Genomic DNA, 17,277 nt, shown 5'->3' with positions numbered 1-17,277 from the left:
GAACCGAGTTTAGAACATTTAGCTTCGTGAGTGATTCGTGCGTAGTGCCGAATAACACCATGACGGTGGTAGTGGTGGGGGTGCGCTGGTGCCGAAGTGTGCGTGTGCACTTGTTTGTTGTTGGTTCACTGAGGCCCGTTCGCGCGTCAATTCAGTCTCAGTTACTAAACCGATTTCAAGAACTGCGGACGCTTCGCTCGGCCCTTGCTAAGTGGCGTGTGCTACAATTAAGTAACGGGCAGAGACATTTCACAACAACAACAAAAATAGGAAAATAGAATACAACAAGAAATACAAAACCAAAAACCATCAAAATCCCAATAAAACCACATTAAACAAGAAAATAATAAATAGACATCCGAGCACATATACCCACGCAAAAATAAAACAATAGCATACTAGTTGGTACAACTGGGGTATTTTATACATAACTCGCTAAATCCTTCGTTTAATACAACGACCACCAGGAGGAAACAACCAAAAACTACAGTAAACCGGAAACACGAAATAACTGTCAGCAAACTGCACCGGTACTTAAAAAAAAAATAAATGCTTAAATACAATTTTTTATCTATTTTGTTCGAAAGAAAAATAATGCAATATATTTGTGTACTTGTGTGTGTGCTGTCCAAAAATTCAGAAAGCAGCGAACTATCCCCCACTACACATACATCTATCTAGCCCCCACAGAAAATACAATAACAATGATTGTGATAGAAAAAAAAAAGGAAAAAAAAAAGAAAAAAAAAACAAGAAAGGAGATGGAGTATCGCTTCTCTCACTTTCGCTCGGCTGTTTTCATACTTCTTGTTTTGTTGTCGTTACGGCGCTCACTAGAGCACTAGGCTTTTCAGCGCCGAAAGGGACAGCTGTTCTTCACTAATTTTGGGTAGAGAGCCCGACTCCGGGGAACGAACTATAACTACCCTTCCCTTCCTATGCATTCAAACTTTCATAGCTCACAAGATGAAAGAGCTAACGAAGGGTGTACAAGATTTGAATACCCAAAGCTTTTACAGTAGGGTACTTTAGTTAGCTTGAGCTCAGATTATTAAATACTATATGTGAATATTGATTTGTTATGAAGTTTGATCAACCTCAATCTAGCATATCTCAATTTGTTGTCGTAATTCGTGCTTAAAAGCTATAGCTGACAGCTGATATTTGCGTTAGCAAGCTCCAAAAACAGTACGTATTATTTAACTCGAATGTACAGACCATTTCACAATTCTGTACTACAATTCCTAACTCTTGTCGATATCTAAAGCTCAGTGTTATGAGAATTTCGTCACACTATATATAACATTGACATCTCTGAAAATGTTCGTGCTAGACAGGTTCCAATGTACTTTCTGCACAGTCTTCTATAGTTGTGTTGCACAACAAAAGAAGAATTTTATAATAGTGCATGTGTGCGATTTCATTTGCGCAAGCTTTTGTGTTTTTTTTTTATTCATCTGAAACAACATCGATGATTCGAAAGCAATTGTTGCAAGTCAGAGAGCATAGTGACCACCGACAGCAGCTGCTTTTGCATTTCTGCCAAAGAACGAATGAAATGAAATAATTTTCGACCAAACCAAAAAACGAACTTGTGCCAGACAAATACTATCGCGTCAGAAGACCATCATTTGGCATTTTGTCGCGGTGTTCGTCGCAAGCTTATTGTATCTACTTTCATGCATACAGGGAAAAAATAGTATTAAAAAAAAAAAAAATTATATTGTGTACTGTACACACTCAAATGTGTATTGTATAGACAGACATTCCGGCATGGCAGTGTATTTGTCATTTCAATTTTCGTGTGTGCTCAGATAAACGAACGAGAATCATGTGCCTAAATAATATTTTTTTTATTTGTTGTTTGCTGTTGTGAGGTAAAATGTCCCAACATCTTGCTGTTGCGTCTGAGTACGAACAGCTGACTGTGTTTATGTGTCCTCATATGATTATGATGCGTTATGCTTCAAATTTTGGCAAGTGCAGTGCATAGGTGAACATAAAAAAAAAAATAATAATAATACAGCAACAAAATAAAGAGGAAGTGAGAAAATGCCAATAGTTCAGGCACACAAACTCATACGCAGTTTGTCGGTCAGCTGTTTTGTGTTGTCTTGAGCACCAGGGTCTCTCATTTTTCTATTTTTTTTCTTGTTGTGCACCCACTGGGTCTCGTCTCTGTCTCTGTCTCGTTCTCTCTCTCTGTCTCTCTTTTCCTCTCTCCCTCTCGCCGTTGAAAATATACCCCTGCGCCAGTCGGGGAAAAATTAGAGCAACGCTTGGCTCCACAACGCTCGATAAAACTGCGGGAAAGAAGGCTGGCTGCAAAGCAATAACTAAAAATAATTTGTGATGATCTTGTAAATTGAAGTACTGCACAATGTCTACAATCCACAAGTTTCGAATGCACAATATAACGTGTGAGTGTGATTTTACCACCAAACGCTGCAAGGAAATTCCCCCAAAGCAGGTTATGCAATGTATTGAAAATCGTAGAGCATTTCTCTATTGTTTGTTGTCGATAAAAATATACATATCTAGAGCGATAGAATTCAGCGCGCAGTAAACATTGAGTCCAGCCAGATCTTTATATATGTACATATCTACATAGGCTTTATGTAATGGGGCCCGGTAATTACTTCGATTGGTGTTTGCACAACCAACACTGGGTCACATTTTCGTTTAGATTGGGCACTTCAGACTCTTGGGTTGCAGTGGTAATCAATTCAATGGCATTAATTACACTCTGCTATGCAAAATATGAATGCAAATCAAATGGGGGAAAAAAACAAATTAGCGGTATGAGTTTTCGAATGCAGAGTACTCACTTGTACTCACATACAGTATGTCAAGAAACTGTTTACACACTGTGAAATATTCAACTTATGTACTGTATGTATGTAAAATACGATTGTGAGCACAATATTAGCATAAGCCCTACCAAAATTACCATTACATTCAAGAGAAACGATCAAGTTAAAGGAGAGTACGCTAATTTCTATGTACATATGTATTCATTTAGTTACTTTAATTGGACATCTGTTCAAAAACGAACACAGCCTCTCAAAATATTCTCCTTGGAGAAACCACCTGTATAGAACCTAAATGAAAAACAGATGATTATAAAATATACAGCTGTATGAACGTTTGTGTAACCTCATCTAATTATCTTCAAACAAGCAAGCTTATTTCCTTTCGCAAATAGTCGTACTTTAAATACCCTTTCTTACCTATTGCGCAGACACGCAAATTGAAAGCTTAACTTAATTGATTCCAATTTCGCTAATTTGAAGACAAAAGCGTAGTAATAAACGAATTGTACTGTGTAAATAGAAAACAAAACTACTTACACTCAAAATAAAGGTTTAAGATGCAATTTCTACATCTACAAATTTTACTAATTTATGCTTCCAACAATTGTTATACATGCATTATAGATGAAAAGTTTTCTGACTGCAAAATTTTGAAACCTTCTGTAAGATTTTAAAATCCTAGGTACTTCTAAAAGTTTAGCTTTTTCCTAAATCCAATCTCTTTTTTATCTGATTGTTGAACTGCCTTGATTTCTATATGAATGCAATTTGAATGCACAGTTATGTAAGCAAATACAGTATTCTATGTACTCCCCACTGCGCGTGTGTGTGTTAGCCAAGTGAACTTGAAAAGCCCTATATTCACTTTTGTGCCAGTACATAAGACACGGAAAAATACGTCTTTAAATGTTCGTAGTATTTGTTGCTGTAGCTGTGCGGAATTTGGAGGCTTCATCGTTTTGATTTTGCGGGCGACACAATAAGTAATTCTATATATGTACATACATATATACAACATATATACATATATGCATTTATATGGCCAGAAGTCGTAGTTTGCTTATATGGTATTTAAGCTTAAGAATTCAAAGAGCCTTTTTGTCATTTTTATCAACCTTTAAAACTGGTGGCCCAGATTTTATTGATTTTATGTTGTGAAGAGCGACCCACACACACACACACATACACTCGCACACACACAGTCCATTGAAGAGTGCATTTTCGCTCAGGGAGAGTGTCAAAAGTGAGAGATAGAGATACCGTTGTGATACCGTTTTCGGTGAGGGTGAGAGAAAGGCCATCAGCTGAGAGAGTTCACTTTCTCTGCCCGTTCCAGTCACAACGAGCAACAGCAACGTGAATATATAAATATATATAGAAATGTTTATATATACAAAATATATGCAAGGATGTGTAAGGAATCCGAGCTTGGGGATGTATTTGTGAAATTATAAGCTAAAATGTCAACGGAGCAGCGCCTTCGGCTCTCGGCGGAGTTTGTTTTTAGTGATATAGTCCAAAACACCTGCTTTGGGCATTAAATATGCTAAAGAAAAGTGACTAAATATCTCGAAAAACCGAAGAATATCTAAAGTTGTAAAGTACCCAATTTAATTGGATCCGTGTACAAAATAAGAACCCGTTGTTTACCCCTTAAAGTAGAAATTGTGTTGCCTGTCCGCATCAACAGGCAAGTCAATATAGACGTTGAAAAGATTTTAAAGTAAAGTATTTAAAGAAAGGGTTAATCTTCCTATTTAGTAATAAATTGTGTTAATCAAAGTTGTTTGAAAATAAATAAAACAAACAATGACGCTTCATTCGAAGCAGTGATAACTCTAATTAAGAGATGCCTCTAAGTATGCTATGAAATTTAGAACATACTCCTTTGACATATATCCTTACTCTTAGCAAAATACCACCTAATAAACATTTCGTTTGTTAGAGTTCCCAAATGCAAATACCCAAAGTGATTCTAGGTGGTGCAGTCTGCTTGACCTTTAACCTTTGCTCTGTCGCATCGCACGACTTGCCTATCGCACAAAATTACCATGATCTGTCCTAGAACTAAGACTTAGATCAACCAATATTTATTGGTTTAACAAAGCCATTATCTACCATTATCACAAATAGCCTGCTAAAGGCAAATGTCAAACCTTCGTAACGGTTATGCCTTTCATAGCATGTGGCCTTCAATTGGTTTATAAAATGCAAAAAGCAGGTTATGTACATGCAATAGATACGCATACAAGCACGCATGACCCCGCTGCATCAACACAACTGCACTGGTGCTAAAAAATATGTGTGTGGGCGGGCTGAGGTCTCTGTGACGTACATATGTATGTTATGTTACTGCGCACTAGGACCCACTCACTCTGGAGAAAAGTGAGTGAGAATCAGAGAAAGACAAGAGAAATTGCTTTCTCTTCTACTAAAATTCAAAATAAAATTATGCTAAGCTGGGATCCAATAACATTTCATGTTAAGGACAAACATTTTAAATGTAACATAACCACACTCTGCCGTGATTAATTTTGGATTAATATCGAAAGCCTATTAAGATCTATGTAGGTTAGACTTGGAATCTAAGCCGAAGTTAGCACACAAATTGCACTCGTTTTTTCCAGTGCATAGCTTCACGGCTTATCATCTGCTTTCGCCAATGTTTTTCTCTCTCAATTCCTATTAAAAGGCTCAGCTTGCAATGATTCCACATCCGAAGGCCAAGAAATGCGCTTCGTGTGTCCTCGGATCAGCTGCGTAGAGCGTGGAGAGCGTTTAGAACATGGTCTTGCTCTCCCACTCTCTCGATAGCGCCCGTTACCGTTATGTGGGTGTTCGTCCCACTTTGGCCTAGCACTCAGCTGTGCTCCAGTTTCGTTCCCGAATGCAGTGGCACCGACTACTCGGCAGTCCCGTTTTGAGGCAGAGCTCCCGATTCGGATAAACAGTTAACCTAAATTCCTAGAATGACGTAGGAAGAGCGCATGCACATACTATAAGAACACAAATTGGCTGGTAAGCCCGTGGCAGAAAGTGCATTGATAAACAACTTACTACAATGAGTAAAATAAATTCTACAATAATTGTTGTGCCAACCAAAGTAAAACCAAGAGTTTCTATTGTATTACACACAATTTAAAGGTCAGCTTTATTTAGTTAAAGCAATGAAGAAACAGAGAATTTTGACTACGTTCTACTACGTTCTACACCCAATTATGTAGCATCGTCGCTAGTCTCCACGATGCGGCACATAATTGGTATATCTTCCTCCTTGGTAATGTTGCCCTTCTCCTCGCGATCTAGCAGGCTTTCAATGTAGTCGTGACGGAATTTGTTCCATTGCCGGGTCTTCAGAAAGTTGGTAAACAAGTCCTGGCGCGACGGCACGTTGCACTCGAAGTAAAAACGACGGCGGTGCCAAATGTTGCCCGGATTCTGTTCCTCTTCGAGGAGCCAAAAGCGCGGAAGGAGCAGGCACTGAACAACAGTGCGTGCCATTATCACACGATGCTCCATCTTTTCGCCCAGTCCAAAAACACTACCGTAGGTCAGCGAGCCTACGTCTATAAAATGAGTCTCAACGGGCTCCTGCAAAGGTTAAAGTAGATAAATATAATGCAGAACTTAACATACAACATCTACGTGGAATATTACTTACACATGCTAAACTAAATACCTACCTTAACTGGTTTGGGACTCTCGTCTACTAAAGTCTTCTCATTGGTCACCGAACTCGCCGTAAATATTTCTGACGATGAACTGGATGCTTTCTTCTCGGACGGAGTGCTGCTGTCTGCGCTGCGTGGTTTAAGCTGCACTTGCACGAGGGTACGATCCATGGAGACAGAGGAACTCGAGGAATTGGAATCATATGAGCTATCGTCCGTGTCAACTTCATCATAGAGATCTTCGGCATAGCCCAAATAATCTTCATCCATATGGCCGTCACCGTCGTCGTCGTCGTCATCGTCATCGTCATCATTAGGTATTACACTTGGCAGCCAAGGAGTTCCTCGTCGCAGCGACTGTATTAATTGAGTTTTTCTGGCCTGTGCCGCCGTAGTCAAGGTTCTTCTCTGCTTTGATTTTTTTCGAGACGGTGTGTTAGAGGTCCGGAGACCACAAAACTTTTGAATTTCAGCTAGACCCATTTTGCGCATCTATACGAAGTTCATTAATGACGAGATATGAAGACAATGACGAAGTGCTGGGTACCGCTTGTTTCTTCTTTGTGCCCCCTTCAACTTCCTCAGAGGAGGTGGACGAGGCCAAAATGTCCTGTATGTCTAAGAACGAGTTACGACTTGTAACGTCTTTCCAAGACTGAAACATTTCAAGACCGTCATCCTTATTGATTTCGGTTAGCTCGTAGTCAACCTCTCCTTCGGTGTTGGTGACCTAGGTGAAAAAGTAATTAATAATGTATGTATCTAGCAGTTTAAATTGCAATTTTGTACTCACCTTCATACTTAAACACTGCAAAATTACACACTCTCCACTAAGAACAAATCGCACGTAACCCAAAGAGTCCTTATCCCCCATATAAATGGTCTCTAGGGGCTCATATTGAACCAAGTACGAGTACTTGCAAGCTAGAATTATCTATCGGTGTACGAAATACGTTAAGAATTATACGAATTCGTGGAACTAGACTAACCTGATCCGGAGTTAAAAAATCAAAATAATCAAATGCTTTTAGTGCAAGCTTCTTTTCGTTCCATTGTTTCAACATATGTGGCTTCAGGATGCGCTCATAATCGATATCGTATATCGATAAGACTTCACAACTAGCTAGAGAAAATGATTGGTTCTCTTCTCAGACATAACTAACTAACATAATTCAGTTCTTACACAGGGCTAGATATGTGTTCATTCTTGGGCATTCCTCAACCATTTCTACGTCTCCGAAACAATCTCCTGGACCAAAAATAGCTTCTGCAACGGCGTCTTCTAGTTTTATAGCCTAACCATAAGTGGGACAACATCTGTGCAGATTTAATTAACCCTTTATCGTTGAAACTTACCTTATTGTTTGTGTTCTTTTTCATCTCGACTTCACCATTCAATATGAAATAGACGGTCATAGGCATATCACCATTTTTGATTATCACACGTGGTTCATTGATGGACATAAACTTTAGGACTGGCACCATGCGTGCTCTAATTTTCTAAGCTCGATATAGAATACCTTGGTGAATTATATACATTTTCGTAGTTCTCCCCTTACCGGTGGAATTCTAGAGAAACAATTTAGTCCTGCTATTAATATGCACAACTTTTTTCGTTCCTCAATCGTCCTGTAAGCGGGATTTGAACGCAATAGTGCCTTGTCCTGTGATTTTGCATAATTTTAGCATTAAAAATAGCAGTTTACATAAAGTTATTCGTACCGCTACGGTCAACATGCCGGGCTTTCGTTTTTGTCGCATCAATGCCACGTTCTTTTTCACATTCATCGAGATGCCCTGCTCCTCTTCATCGGAAAGCCAAGTCTGATTCATAATGACAGCGCGAACCAATTTTTTAAATCGCACCCGTAGGTTCAACTTGTGTTTGACGATATCCGCATCGCGGTTTCGCTTGGCCGCCATTTTGTGTTATTGTGTGTTATATATATATATTTATTTGTGGTTTGTTATTGGCAGTATGTTTTTATTTTTTTTTTTCCGGTATGTGTATATAGACTACATGGGTGTGGGTTACTTGGGTTGGGATTGTGTGTTTGTTTTTTACACACAGTCTTTGTGTTTGAGTTGCACACAACTCAATAAATTAATTATGAATGAATTCTTGGTGCTTAAATAGTACAATGCACTTCATATTCTCACAATATAGTTACAGCGCGTTCTATATTGTTTCAATTTTAATTAACCACCTATTTTTTTCCCCATCTTTCAGAAGGTGTCCAGACATTTGGTTAAAGTGCAAGCCCAAACGTTCCGCTGATTAATGGAAATGTTTTAAGAAAGCGTGCTCGGGTTGCCAAATCAAAGAGAATCGACAGATGCACCACCAAATTAGAGGAAAAACAACCAAAAACCGTGGCCAAATAAAAGTCGTCAAGGAATAAAGACACATAAATACACACAAATGTACATAATTTAATATTCGGATATGCCTTGTAAATACGACATAAATATTTAGGATCTAGGCAACTACGCTTAATACGACAACTGAACAGGCAGGAGGGAACACATCTTTTCGAATAACAAACAAACACGACTCTCACTCCACTCGGTAAACTTCCACAATTACAGAAAATCACCACACACAGTGAAACACTAAAACTCTACCCAAACAGAAACAACTCCCCCCACCAAAAACCTTAAACCAAGTAAAACAATTTATATAATACATGTAAAAGACAAAACCTAAACCACAAAAACAAGAAAAAAAAAAAAAAAACAAAAAAAATAAAACAAAACAAAACGAACGCATAAAGGGCGCAAAAGCCCACTTTTCCAAATTGCCGTCAATGTGTTGATGAACTACATAAGCCGTCTTTGAACGCTCCTCATCAGTAGGATATCGCCATAAACTGCACTCCCCCAACAACAGGCAGCGATCCGGATACAGATCAGCTAACATTTTACCGGATTCCGAGCCGGAATCCGTGAAACGAACGTCAGAAGGGTTAAGAATACGAATACCGAAGGTTTCGGCCGCAGGGTCAAGATGCATATTGAAATCCAGGTCGCCTTGAACTTCGTCATATCCTATCTCTACAACAAGTTGCCGCGCAGACGTGTAAACATATTCGGCGAGGAGCTAGAGAAGGCCCTACGCGACAAGTTCCAGGATCACTGGTACCCAGAAAAACCCTTTAAGGTAAATGGATCACGCCTGCAATGTATGATACATATTCTAATATATACAATTTTATATTTATTTTTACTATATAGGGATCTGCCTATCGCTGCTTGAAGACCGGGGATCCCATTGACTCGGTTTTGGAAAGGGCGGCTAGAGAAAGTGGGGTCCCAATCGGCGATATCCTAGAAAACTTACCAAGCGAACTTTCCGTGTGGATAGATCCTGGGGAGGTCTCTTTCCGCATTGGTGAAAAAGGAGCGGTAAAGGTAAACATTTCTAGTATTTCAACCAACAAAATCTGCATACATTTAAAGATTACCACTCTGTTAAACAATTCAAAACTGATATGATCTTAAATTTGGTCGTCTTCATCCTATGACAATAATAAAATCTTCCATATTCAAGCAAATATCTTGATATTTAATTTTCCAACGTTATTTTGTAGTTTCTGAATTTGTTAATGCCTTTCATTGGCTTTAAAATGAGCGAGAACATCGCTATGCTGTCTGAATAGACCGAAATAGCAATACTTGTGTTTGCTAGAATGTCCGATTGCTTATCAAATGCCGCCGTCTAATCAGCATTGGGGTGCTATAACTCAATAACAGTATTTATTATAATATTTATTTGATATACTACATCATGTAAACTTTACAAAAGTTCTGAAGTAACACCCATTCTCTAATCCTCAGATTCTTTACACGGAGAACAATGAAAATCATGAGGACAGTCACTCTGCAGATCGCGAAGTCACCAAAATGTTCAACCCGGAGGCGCAGTGCTTCCGACCCATCGACGCCGTTAACACCACTATGAACAATATGAGCCTGAGTCCCAAGGCGCAACACCAAGCTGGATCCTCGCCGCACTCGGCCGCGTCTAGTTCGCCCACCTACAAGGGCAGTCCGAACCGTACGATCTCTGGCAGCTGCAGTTCCGTTTCCGCAGCGGGATCTGGCACGGGCTCTGCTTCTAGATCAGGATCCAATCATGCACCCGGTCCAGGTGCCGCTCCATGTCCCGTACCCGGAAACGGAGCCACCGCCAATGCAGCTGCAGCGGCATTCATGCAGCGCGGCGCCCAGACGCCATTAACATTCACCACGGCCACCTTTGCGCAGACTAAATTCGGCAGCACCAAGCTGAAGACCAGCTCCAAGCGCACAAACAGGTAAATACTCTCAGAACGATATCATGATCTTACAACAAATTCAACATAAATGCAATAATAACATATTTCTCTCTAATTTCTCTACACTTCAGCAGCAGCGCCTATCGCATGTCGCCCACTGAGTTCTCCAACTACATCAAACAGCGTGCAATGCAGCAGCAGATGCATCATGGCCATGCAGTTGTCCCGTCCGCAGGATCATCGGTAACGGCAGCATATGGCGGCCTGGACGCCGTCTCGCCTGCCCGTTCCCTGTCGCCAAATCCCCTATCGCTGGCCGGAAATCAGAATCAGTCCGTATCGGGATCGTCGGCCGATTCGTATTACTATCCAAACATGGCGATCAATATGTATCCACAGTATGGCACTCCACGCTGCCTCTTTGAGTCGCACTTCTCGGCGGATGTTAGTAGCATGGGTCTGTACGTGAGCGGAACTGCTGGTGCTGCAGTCGCCGCAGTCGGAAGTGTTGGCGCCAACAAGTATAGTACTTATCTGGAGCCGTGCTACTATGGCAGTGGCCATGCCAACAACACCCAACAGCATCCGCAGCAACAGAATCGTGGCGGAATGGATCGTCCAAATAGTAGCGAAAGCTGCTTTGGCCTCAATGTGGATTGCGGCAGTGTTGTGCTCGAGGATTCATCATCATCGTCATCTGCAGCAGCTGCTACTGTGGCCGTTACCATTGCCGGGGACTCATCGGCGGAGAACAGTCCTCTAAGTACACCTACCGTGGCAGCCATAAATGTAGGAAAAGCCACCAGTCCTCCTTCCAATTCCACCAGCAGCAGTAGTAGCCATCCAACTCAACAAGTGGAACAGCCGTCCTCCTCATCGGGAAACGGAAACGGAAATGCAAACGCCAATGCGAACGGAAACAACGGTAACAATTCCAACAGCAATACCAAACTGATCGATGGCATAAGCGCCTTCTATGGCACCGGATCATCGTATCAGCAACTATTGGTTGCCAACTAGAGTTTCCTCGAAGTCAATCACCGCAAAGAGAATCCACCATAGTTATACATATAAAAATAACAAGCAAAAAAAGGAATATTTCATTCGTGGCATGGTTATTTATGAATTGCATTTCTGGTTTACTGGTGACAATATTGTTAAATTGTTATGCAGTTTTCAGATTTCGTGTAACTTTCCCGATAGGAACCGAAGCAAAGTAAACGAGCTACTTGGTGGAGTGGTTGATGTAGATATCATCGTTACCATTATAGGCAAGTTTTTATGAGGAAAGATAACATTAAAATTCAAGGACAAACATTATTTGCCGTCTTGGAAAGTTATGTAATAATGTTCTTGCGGATGCGAGCAAGTTGGTTGGATGCATATCTGCGGAGGAAACATTCGATACGATGTTGACACGCCCACGATCTGGCACACAAGGAAGGCACATAACCACCAGATTTACATGCATATGTGTGAGAAGCTGTATGCAGGTGTATATACAGATGCATATATATATATATGGATAGGGCCAATAAGTACCATGTGTGTGTGGGGCCCATTAATGTAGATATGTACGAGTTGTATATACATATATATATCAGCCACTAATAATATTTATTTTGTTACCAAATCCGGTGTAAATCGCAAAGTGAAGTTTCCTTCTGGTATCAAGCGCATGCATAGAAAATTTAACTCAAAGTATTGAGTGTAGCCATAGGCATGTACGAATGATACACTCTAATCAAAAACACACAAACAAATAATAAAGATTTACCGAAGCAAACCAATAAGCAACAATAAATAATACCACAAACATAAATAATTGTAAAGAGAACAAATATAAATGTCTCAACTAATTGTTTTTACTTGTTATGCATATGAACGTATATATAAAAATATGTTTAATTATCCAACTTAGGATGAACTTTTACATTAAGTTTTTAATTAGTTGTAAACTAGAATAAGATCATTTTTGTAGATCAAGTTGCTAAATCGAAAAACAACATGTATATATGTTTATCGATAAAAGTCAACATTGTTGATTATAAATACAGATGCAACTTGCAAGCCCTGAGCATCCTGACCTGTGAGGAAAGTTTTTCTGGAGTAAAAGTCCTTCTTCCCATTCTTTGTATTTTTCTAAAATTTTATTCTAGTTTTGTATATATCTGCAGCTAGCTTGCAAAATAGTTAACGAAATGTATTCAGTTTCAAAACTATACGAAATATACACACAAATCTATACATTTTCATACTGCAATTGAAAGATTTCGTAAAAATTAGTACGTTTATCGTTCTGGTGAGTAAGCTTTTGCTTAAATTTATATTTATTTGAATTTGTTAGACAACTTTTTGGTTGCAATTGAAAGCAGACAACCAACATATTGCTCAAACCATTAGATATAACAAAAACTACTTTAAAACTTTCTTAGTTATATTAACTAAACACAATATTTCGAAAATTCAAAGATTAGGAAAAAGGACCTTTTTTGAACACCTGAAAGAAACTTTCTAAGAAACCGTAGAAAAATGAACTCGAGCATCTTTTACATTGTCTATTTTTCCGATGCAAAAATCTCTATTTGTTTTCTTATAAACTAAATGTTGTTTTGCCCTAACCCTTTTAATCATTCGACTTCATCGAAATAAAATCCTATGCCAGATAGAATGTACTATAATAGGATATCGTATGATTTTATTGATAGTGCCAAGGTCGTCGGGTCACTGCTAAACTTTTTTACCCCCAAATACAAGTTATTCAAGCTATGGAAGCTTTTACATATAAAAACACCTGAACAAATGATAAAACAAAAAAAAAACATTTATATTTTTGTTGTATGTTAAATTGTATGTATTACCATTTGACTTCGTATTTTTTTGTATATATATATCTATTTTTATATGAACATTTGTAATTTTTATAAATCGAGTACAGTAAAAAATTTTATACTTTTTATATGGGCCTATGTGAAAATACCTTGCTCTATATGAATACTTACTTTAATTAAACGGGAAAATAAAAAGCAAAAAACCAAAAGACGATTTAAGTTGATCTTTATTAAGTTCCAAATGAAACACGAAATGTTATTGTAAATATGTCATTAAATGTATTATTTCACTTCTCGATATATGTTGTTATATATAGTAAATCCAAAGGTATGAAAATACTTTTAAGACATGGAAGTGAAAAAGAAGAAGGGATAAACACAAAAAATTGAGTAAGCAACTGAATTCATTCTCTAGTTATCTTGTTAAGGAACATTTGTAATTTGTGTGAACGTTCTGATTTTGTTTTAATTAATTGCCTAGTCGAAAAAGCAAACACAAAGAGGAAGATTAAACAAAAGCGAAGAGGATTTTCAGCTTTTTGGAGAATATATTCGAATATGTACCTACACATCCCACTGATGTGTGTATCTAAACCTACCACTGAAAACAGAAATTTAATGAAACATTTAAGTACCTTAACGAAGCTTCTAATTATAGCTACTGTGACCACGAACAAGAGTCAAATCAAAGCCAAGCCAAACCAAAATACCCCACTAAATGCTATATCACTCGCACTTCAAACTAAGAGGTGCGAATTATAGATTGCATTGGGTCTATAGCTTTTGTATTCTGATCATAGTAGCGCATAAGTACCTACAGACAAACAAACATACTTACATACATACATACACCATTTGACACTTGCACACATTAAGAATTAGGCACGTTTTTTTCTTAGACGTATTAGAGTGTATTTGAATTAAACCAGAAACATTCAACAGAAAGGAAAAAAAAGAAAAAAATAAAAATAAAAAATTTTGTACTTTTATATATATGATGAGTATATACATATATTCGTATACATGTATACATATGAATGCCCCTAAATGGTTCAACTCAACGGATTCTCAATGTATTTTTTGTATGTCTCAGAATGGTGTGTCTCTGAATGAGACCAAGTAACGAACAAATATTCATAGTGTTAGAAATTGTCTCACATGCCATTCTCTATAAGTAAGAATATGGCACAAGTAAAAGCCCCAAAATGTATGCAATCTGCCAATCTATCCTTACCTGAATCTGAATCGTAGAGCGATATGGAATGGATATGGTTATAGATATGGATATGAAATTGGAAATGAAGAGTATTGGACGAGAATACGGGATGGCTGGCTTATAAAAACTATTCTATTGTGATTGTGATAACAATGTAAGGCACAGATAAGGAACGCGATACAGAGATGTGAAAAACCGCTGTAGAAATGGCAAAATATTCATATGTATATGTATATAGATGGGGAAATTTAGATAAAGTATCCGCCTAATCATCAATGTCCACCAACTTAAAATTTTAACTCGATCGAGATGAAATTGTATCCGACCGATCTAATAAGCAAATAATGAACCATTATGGTAGACACACAAATATACAAAAGCGAAAACAAAAAAAGAAACCAACAAAACCAAAACATATTTTACAATATGAAATGAATAAAATCCACAGCAAGCAACATTTTTAAACACACTTCAAGAAGTAAACAAAAAATCAAGAGATCAAGCCAGATGTAGAAACAACTCACTAACTAAAGGAAAGTGCGACATTGGTATATGTATTTAGCTACAAGGAGGACAACCAAAAAAATTAGATATAATACAGCTTTTTATACCTCAGATATGTTTCTATATGTATGTAAATGTACGAAGAGAAATCTCTCACGCAATGCAAAGTAACAAAAACAAAAAGGAAAATAGGAAAATCAACTATATTTAAGCCCACTTATCTTCGATAAGGTTCATAAGTACAGATATTTTGATAGGTAGTTAGATGAAAACTCATTTACGAATGTAACTTTTATATATTTTTTTAGGTAACTTGTTTTATTGATACGCGATTTCCAACATAAATCTAAATGTGCATTACCAGCCAGACTCTTGAATAGAATTTCCGAAAATTGGTTAGTGGTCACAGCTCTGGATGTTAGCGGAAATACAAATAGTATATTATGAAATATATGATATATGCCATAAGTATATCATAATACAACTGAAAAAGTATCAACGTATAAGCAACTGTACTTTCTATCATAAGTGTTATATTCTTTCCACGTTATCGGGCTTAAAAAAGTTTATATGATAAAAGATATTTTCTCATGTGTGTCTAGATTTTACATATGGTATATTCCCAACTAAACACCAAAAATGGATATGAACTTTTATGTGATCTGAGTTCTACTGTTCTCTTCTGTTAAACAAGGCATATGTTTATATGTATGTATATTGAAAAAAAGAACAACGGGAAAATTATAATTAAAGGCTGAGAAGTCATACATACATACATTCGCTGCATATGTACGTATTATGTTTTAAACTTCAACTCGAATAGATTTTGGTACCGATTGATATATGTATGTACATATATGGCTTTCGTTGAACAGAAAAATCCGAAAGAGAAAGTAATTAAATTAATGCATATCAGTGATTACAATAACGATGTACATACATGCAAAACAATAACAAAATAATGTATATGTGTGACCTCATTAGCACACAATAATCGTGTATGTATATCTATTCTTAGTACCGAAATATTCAATCAATTTAAAACCCCTTACGTGTGTGAAAATAAACATAGAGGTTAATAATATAAAATGTATGTACTATGTATAGTAACAAATATAACTTCCATATGAGTATTTTTCGTATTACCTTTAGTAGAATAAAGATTATCGTATAATTAAAACGCATTGTTTATAAAAACAAACCCAATAACAGTGATCTGCTTCGATCACCGACTTAAACAATTGGATATTGTTCAAAAAGCAAAAAAAAAAAAAACAAAAAAAAAAGAGTTTGATGTTTTCTCCGCACTGTTGCATACTTATTCAGTATTCTGAGAACAGATGTCCTTTTACAAGATTAGTACTCACGGCAAAATAAAAGCTCAAAAACTGTACCCACGGGTACGTACCAAGGTAAATTAGTAGAGTACTTTTTACCTTACCTATGTAAATAAATAAATGAATACATTTTACCCTTCCTAGGCACGGATTTTGATTTTCACTGCGTACTCGTCGTGATTTTAAATTATTGAAATAGTTTCTAGATTTGGATTACTTTTTATCCCCGTTTACGTATACGTAATATATTTCAATTTCAGGAATCGTAAATTAACAGGTATGAATTGGAATAAAAATAACTTTTACTTACCTCCGCTTTATGGTTATATATTTCTTAGCTTCTTGCTAGAATTAATTATTTCATTATATTTCTTTCCTTTGGCCGATATTTTGAGAAATCCTATTTTTAATTTCACTTTTAACACCGGTATGTATATTTGCACGCCCGAGTGTATGAAAACACAAATTTTAACCGTTTTAACCGCCGGCGAAGGTAGAAAACGAAATGGAAATAAAAGCAAACGGTATAAAGAGCGGAGAAGTAAAGCAGCACGCACACAAATAAGAGTCAATTTTTCGTTTTCGACATTTTTTTTTTGGTCCTCTTTTCCAGGTGTATTTCATTTCT

At 37.4% G+C, this 17,277-nt stretch overlaps 2 protein-coding genes across 5 annotated transcripts; one reads left to right on the top strand and one right to left on the bottom strand.

Moving 5' to 3' along the window:
* Nucleotides 1-155: 155 nt before the first annotated feature.
* LOC6620215 (protein Tob2) lies at nucleotides 156-16,789 on the top strand. Of its 3 annotated transcripts, none has more exons than XM_032725264.1 (5): nucleotides 156-530; nucleotides 8,715-9,644; nucleotides 9,719-9,895; nucleotides 10,322-10,800; nucleotides 10,896-16,789. In XM_032725264.1, the coding sequence occupies exons 2-5, from the start codon at nucleotides 9,492-9,494 to the stop codon at nucleotides 11,779-11,781; spliced, it is 1,695 nt and encodes a 564-aa protein (XP_032581155.1). In that variant the 5' UTR covers nucleotides 156-530; nucleotides 8,715-9,491; the 3' UTR covers nucleotides 11,782-16,789. The 3 variants fall into 3 exon arrangements, with proteins under 3 accessions (XP_032581155.1, XP_032581154.1, XP_002044427.1); XM_032725263.1 differs by having other exon boundaries at nucleotides 10,893-16,789; XM_002044391.2 differs by lacking the exon at nucleotides 156-530 and adding an exon at nucleotides 1,956-2,420 and having other exon boundaries at nucleotides 10,893-16,789.
* Nucleotides 5,939-8,407, bottom strand: LOC6620216. 2 transcript variants are annotated; one of them, XM_002044392.2, is made up of 9 exons: nucleotides 8,207-8,407; nucleotides 8,044-8,148; nucleotides 7,841-7,984; nucleotides 7,668-7,779; nucleotides 7,474-7,607; nucleotides 7,278-7,418; nucleotides 7,032-7,214; nucleotides 6,497-6,976; nucleotides 5,939-6,404 (listed from the first exon to the last, which is right to left on the bottom strand). In XM_002044392.2, exons 1-9 carry the CDS (start codon nucleotides 8,405-8,407, stop codon nucleotides 6,030-6,032), a joined length of 1,875 nt encoding a protein of 624 aa, XP_002044428.1. In that variant the 3' UTR covers nucleotides 5,939-6,029. The 2 variants fall into 2 exon arrangements, with proteins under 2 accessions (XP_002044428.1, XP_032581153.1); XM_032725262.1 differs by lacking the exons at nucleotides 8,044-8,148; nucleotides 8,207-8,407 and having other exon boundaries at nucleotides 6,030-6,404; nucleotides 7,474-7,603; nucleotides 7,668-7,923.
* Nucleotides 16,790-17,277: the final 488 nt, after the last annotated feature.

Source organism: Drosophila sechellia, chromosome X (assembly GCF_004382195.2).
Source record: "Drosophila sechellia strain sech25 chromosome X, ASM438219v1, whole genome shotgun sequence".
Lineage (NCBI taxonomy): Eukaryota > Metazoa > Arthropoda > Insecta > Diptera > Drosophilidae > Drosophila > Drosophila sechellia.
Note: the sequence above shows the minus strand (reverse complement) of the source record. Positions and strands in the feature narration are given on the sequence as shown.

Coding starts and splice junctions, on each gene's coding strand:
- LOC6620216 (XM_002044392.2), bottom strand. CDS start 8,407: ATGGCGGCCAAGCGAAACCGCGATGCGGATATCGTCAAACACAAGTTG. Junction 7,985..8,043: donor GTTTCTCTAGAATTCCACCG/GTAAGGGGAGAA, acceptor TATCGAGCTTAG/AAAATTAGAGCACGCATGGT. Junction 6,977..7,031: donor GCACAAAGAAGAAACAAGCG/GTACCCAGCACT, acceptor AACTTCGTATAG/ATGCGCAAAATGGGTCTAGC.
- LOC6620215 (XM_032725263.1), top strand. CDS start 9,492: ATGCATATTGAAATCCAGGTCGCCTTGAACTTCGTCATATCCTATCTC. Junction 9,645..9,718: donor ACCCAGAAAAACCCTTTAAG/GTAAATGGATCA, acceptor TTTACTATATAG/GGATCTGCCTATCGCTGCTT. Junction 10,801..10,892: donor AGCTCCAAGCGCACAAACAG/GTAAATACTCTC, acceptor TCTACACTTCAG/CAGCAGCGCCTATCGCATGT.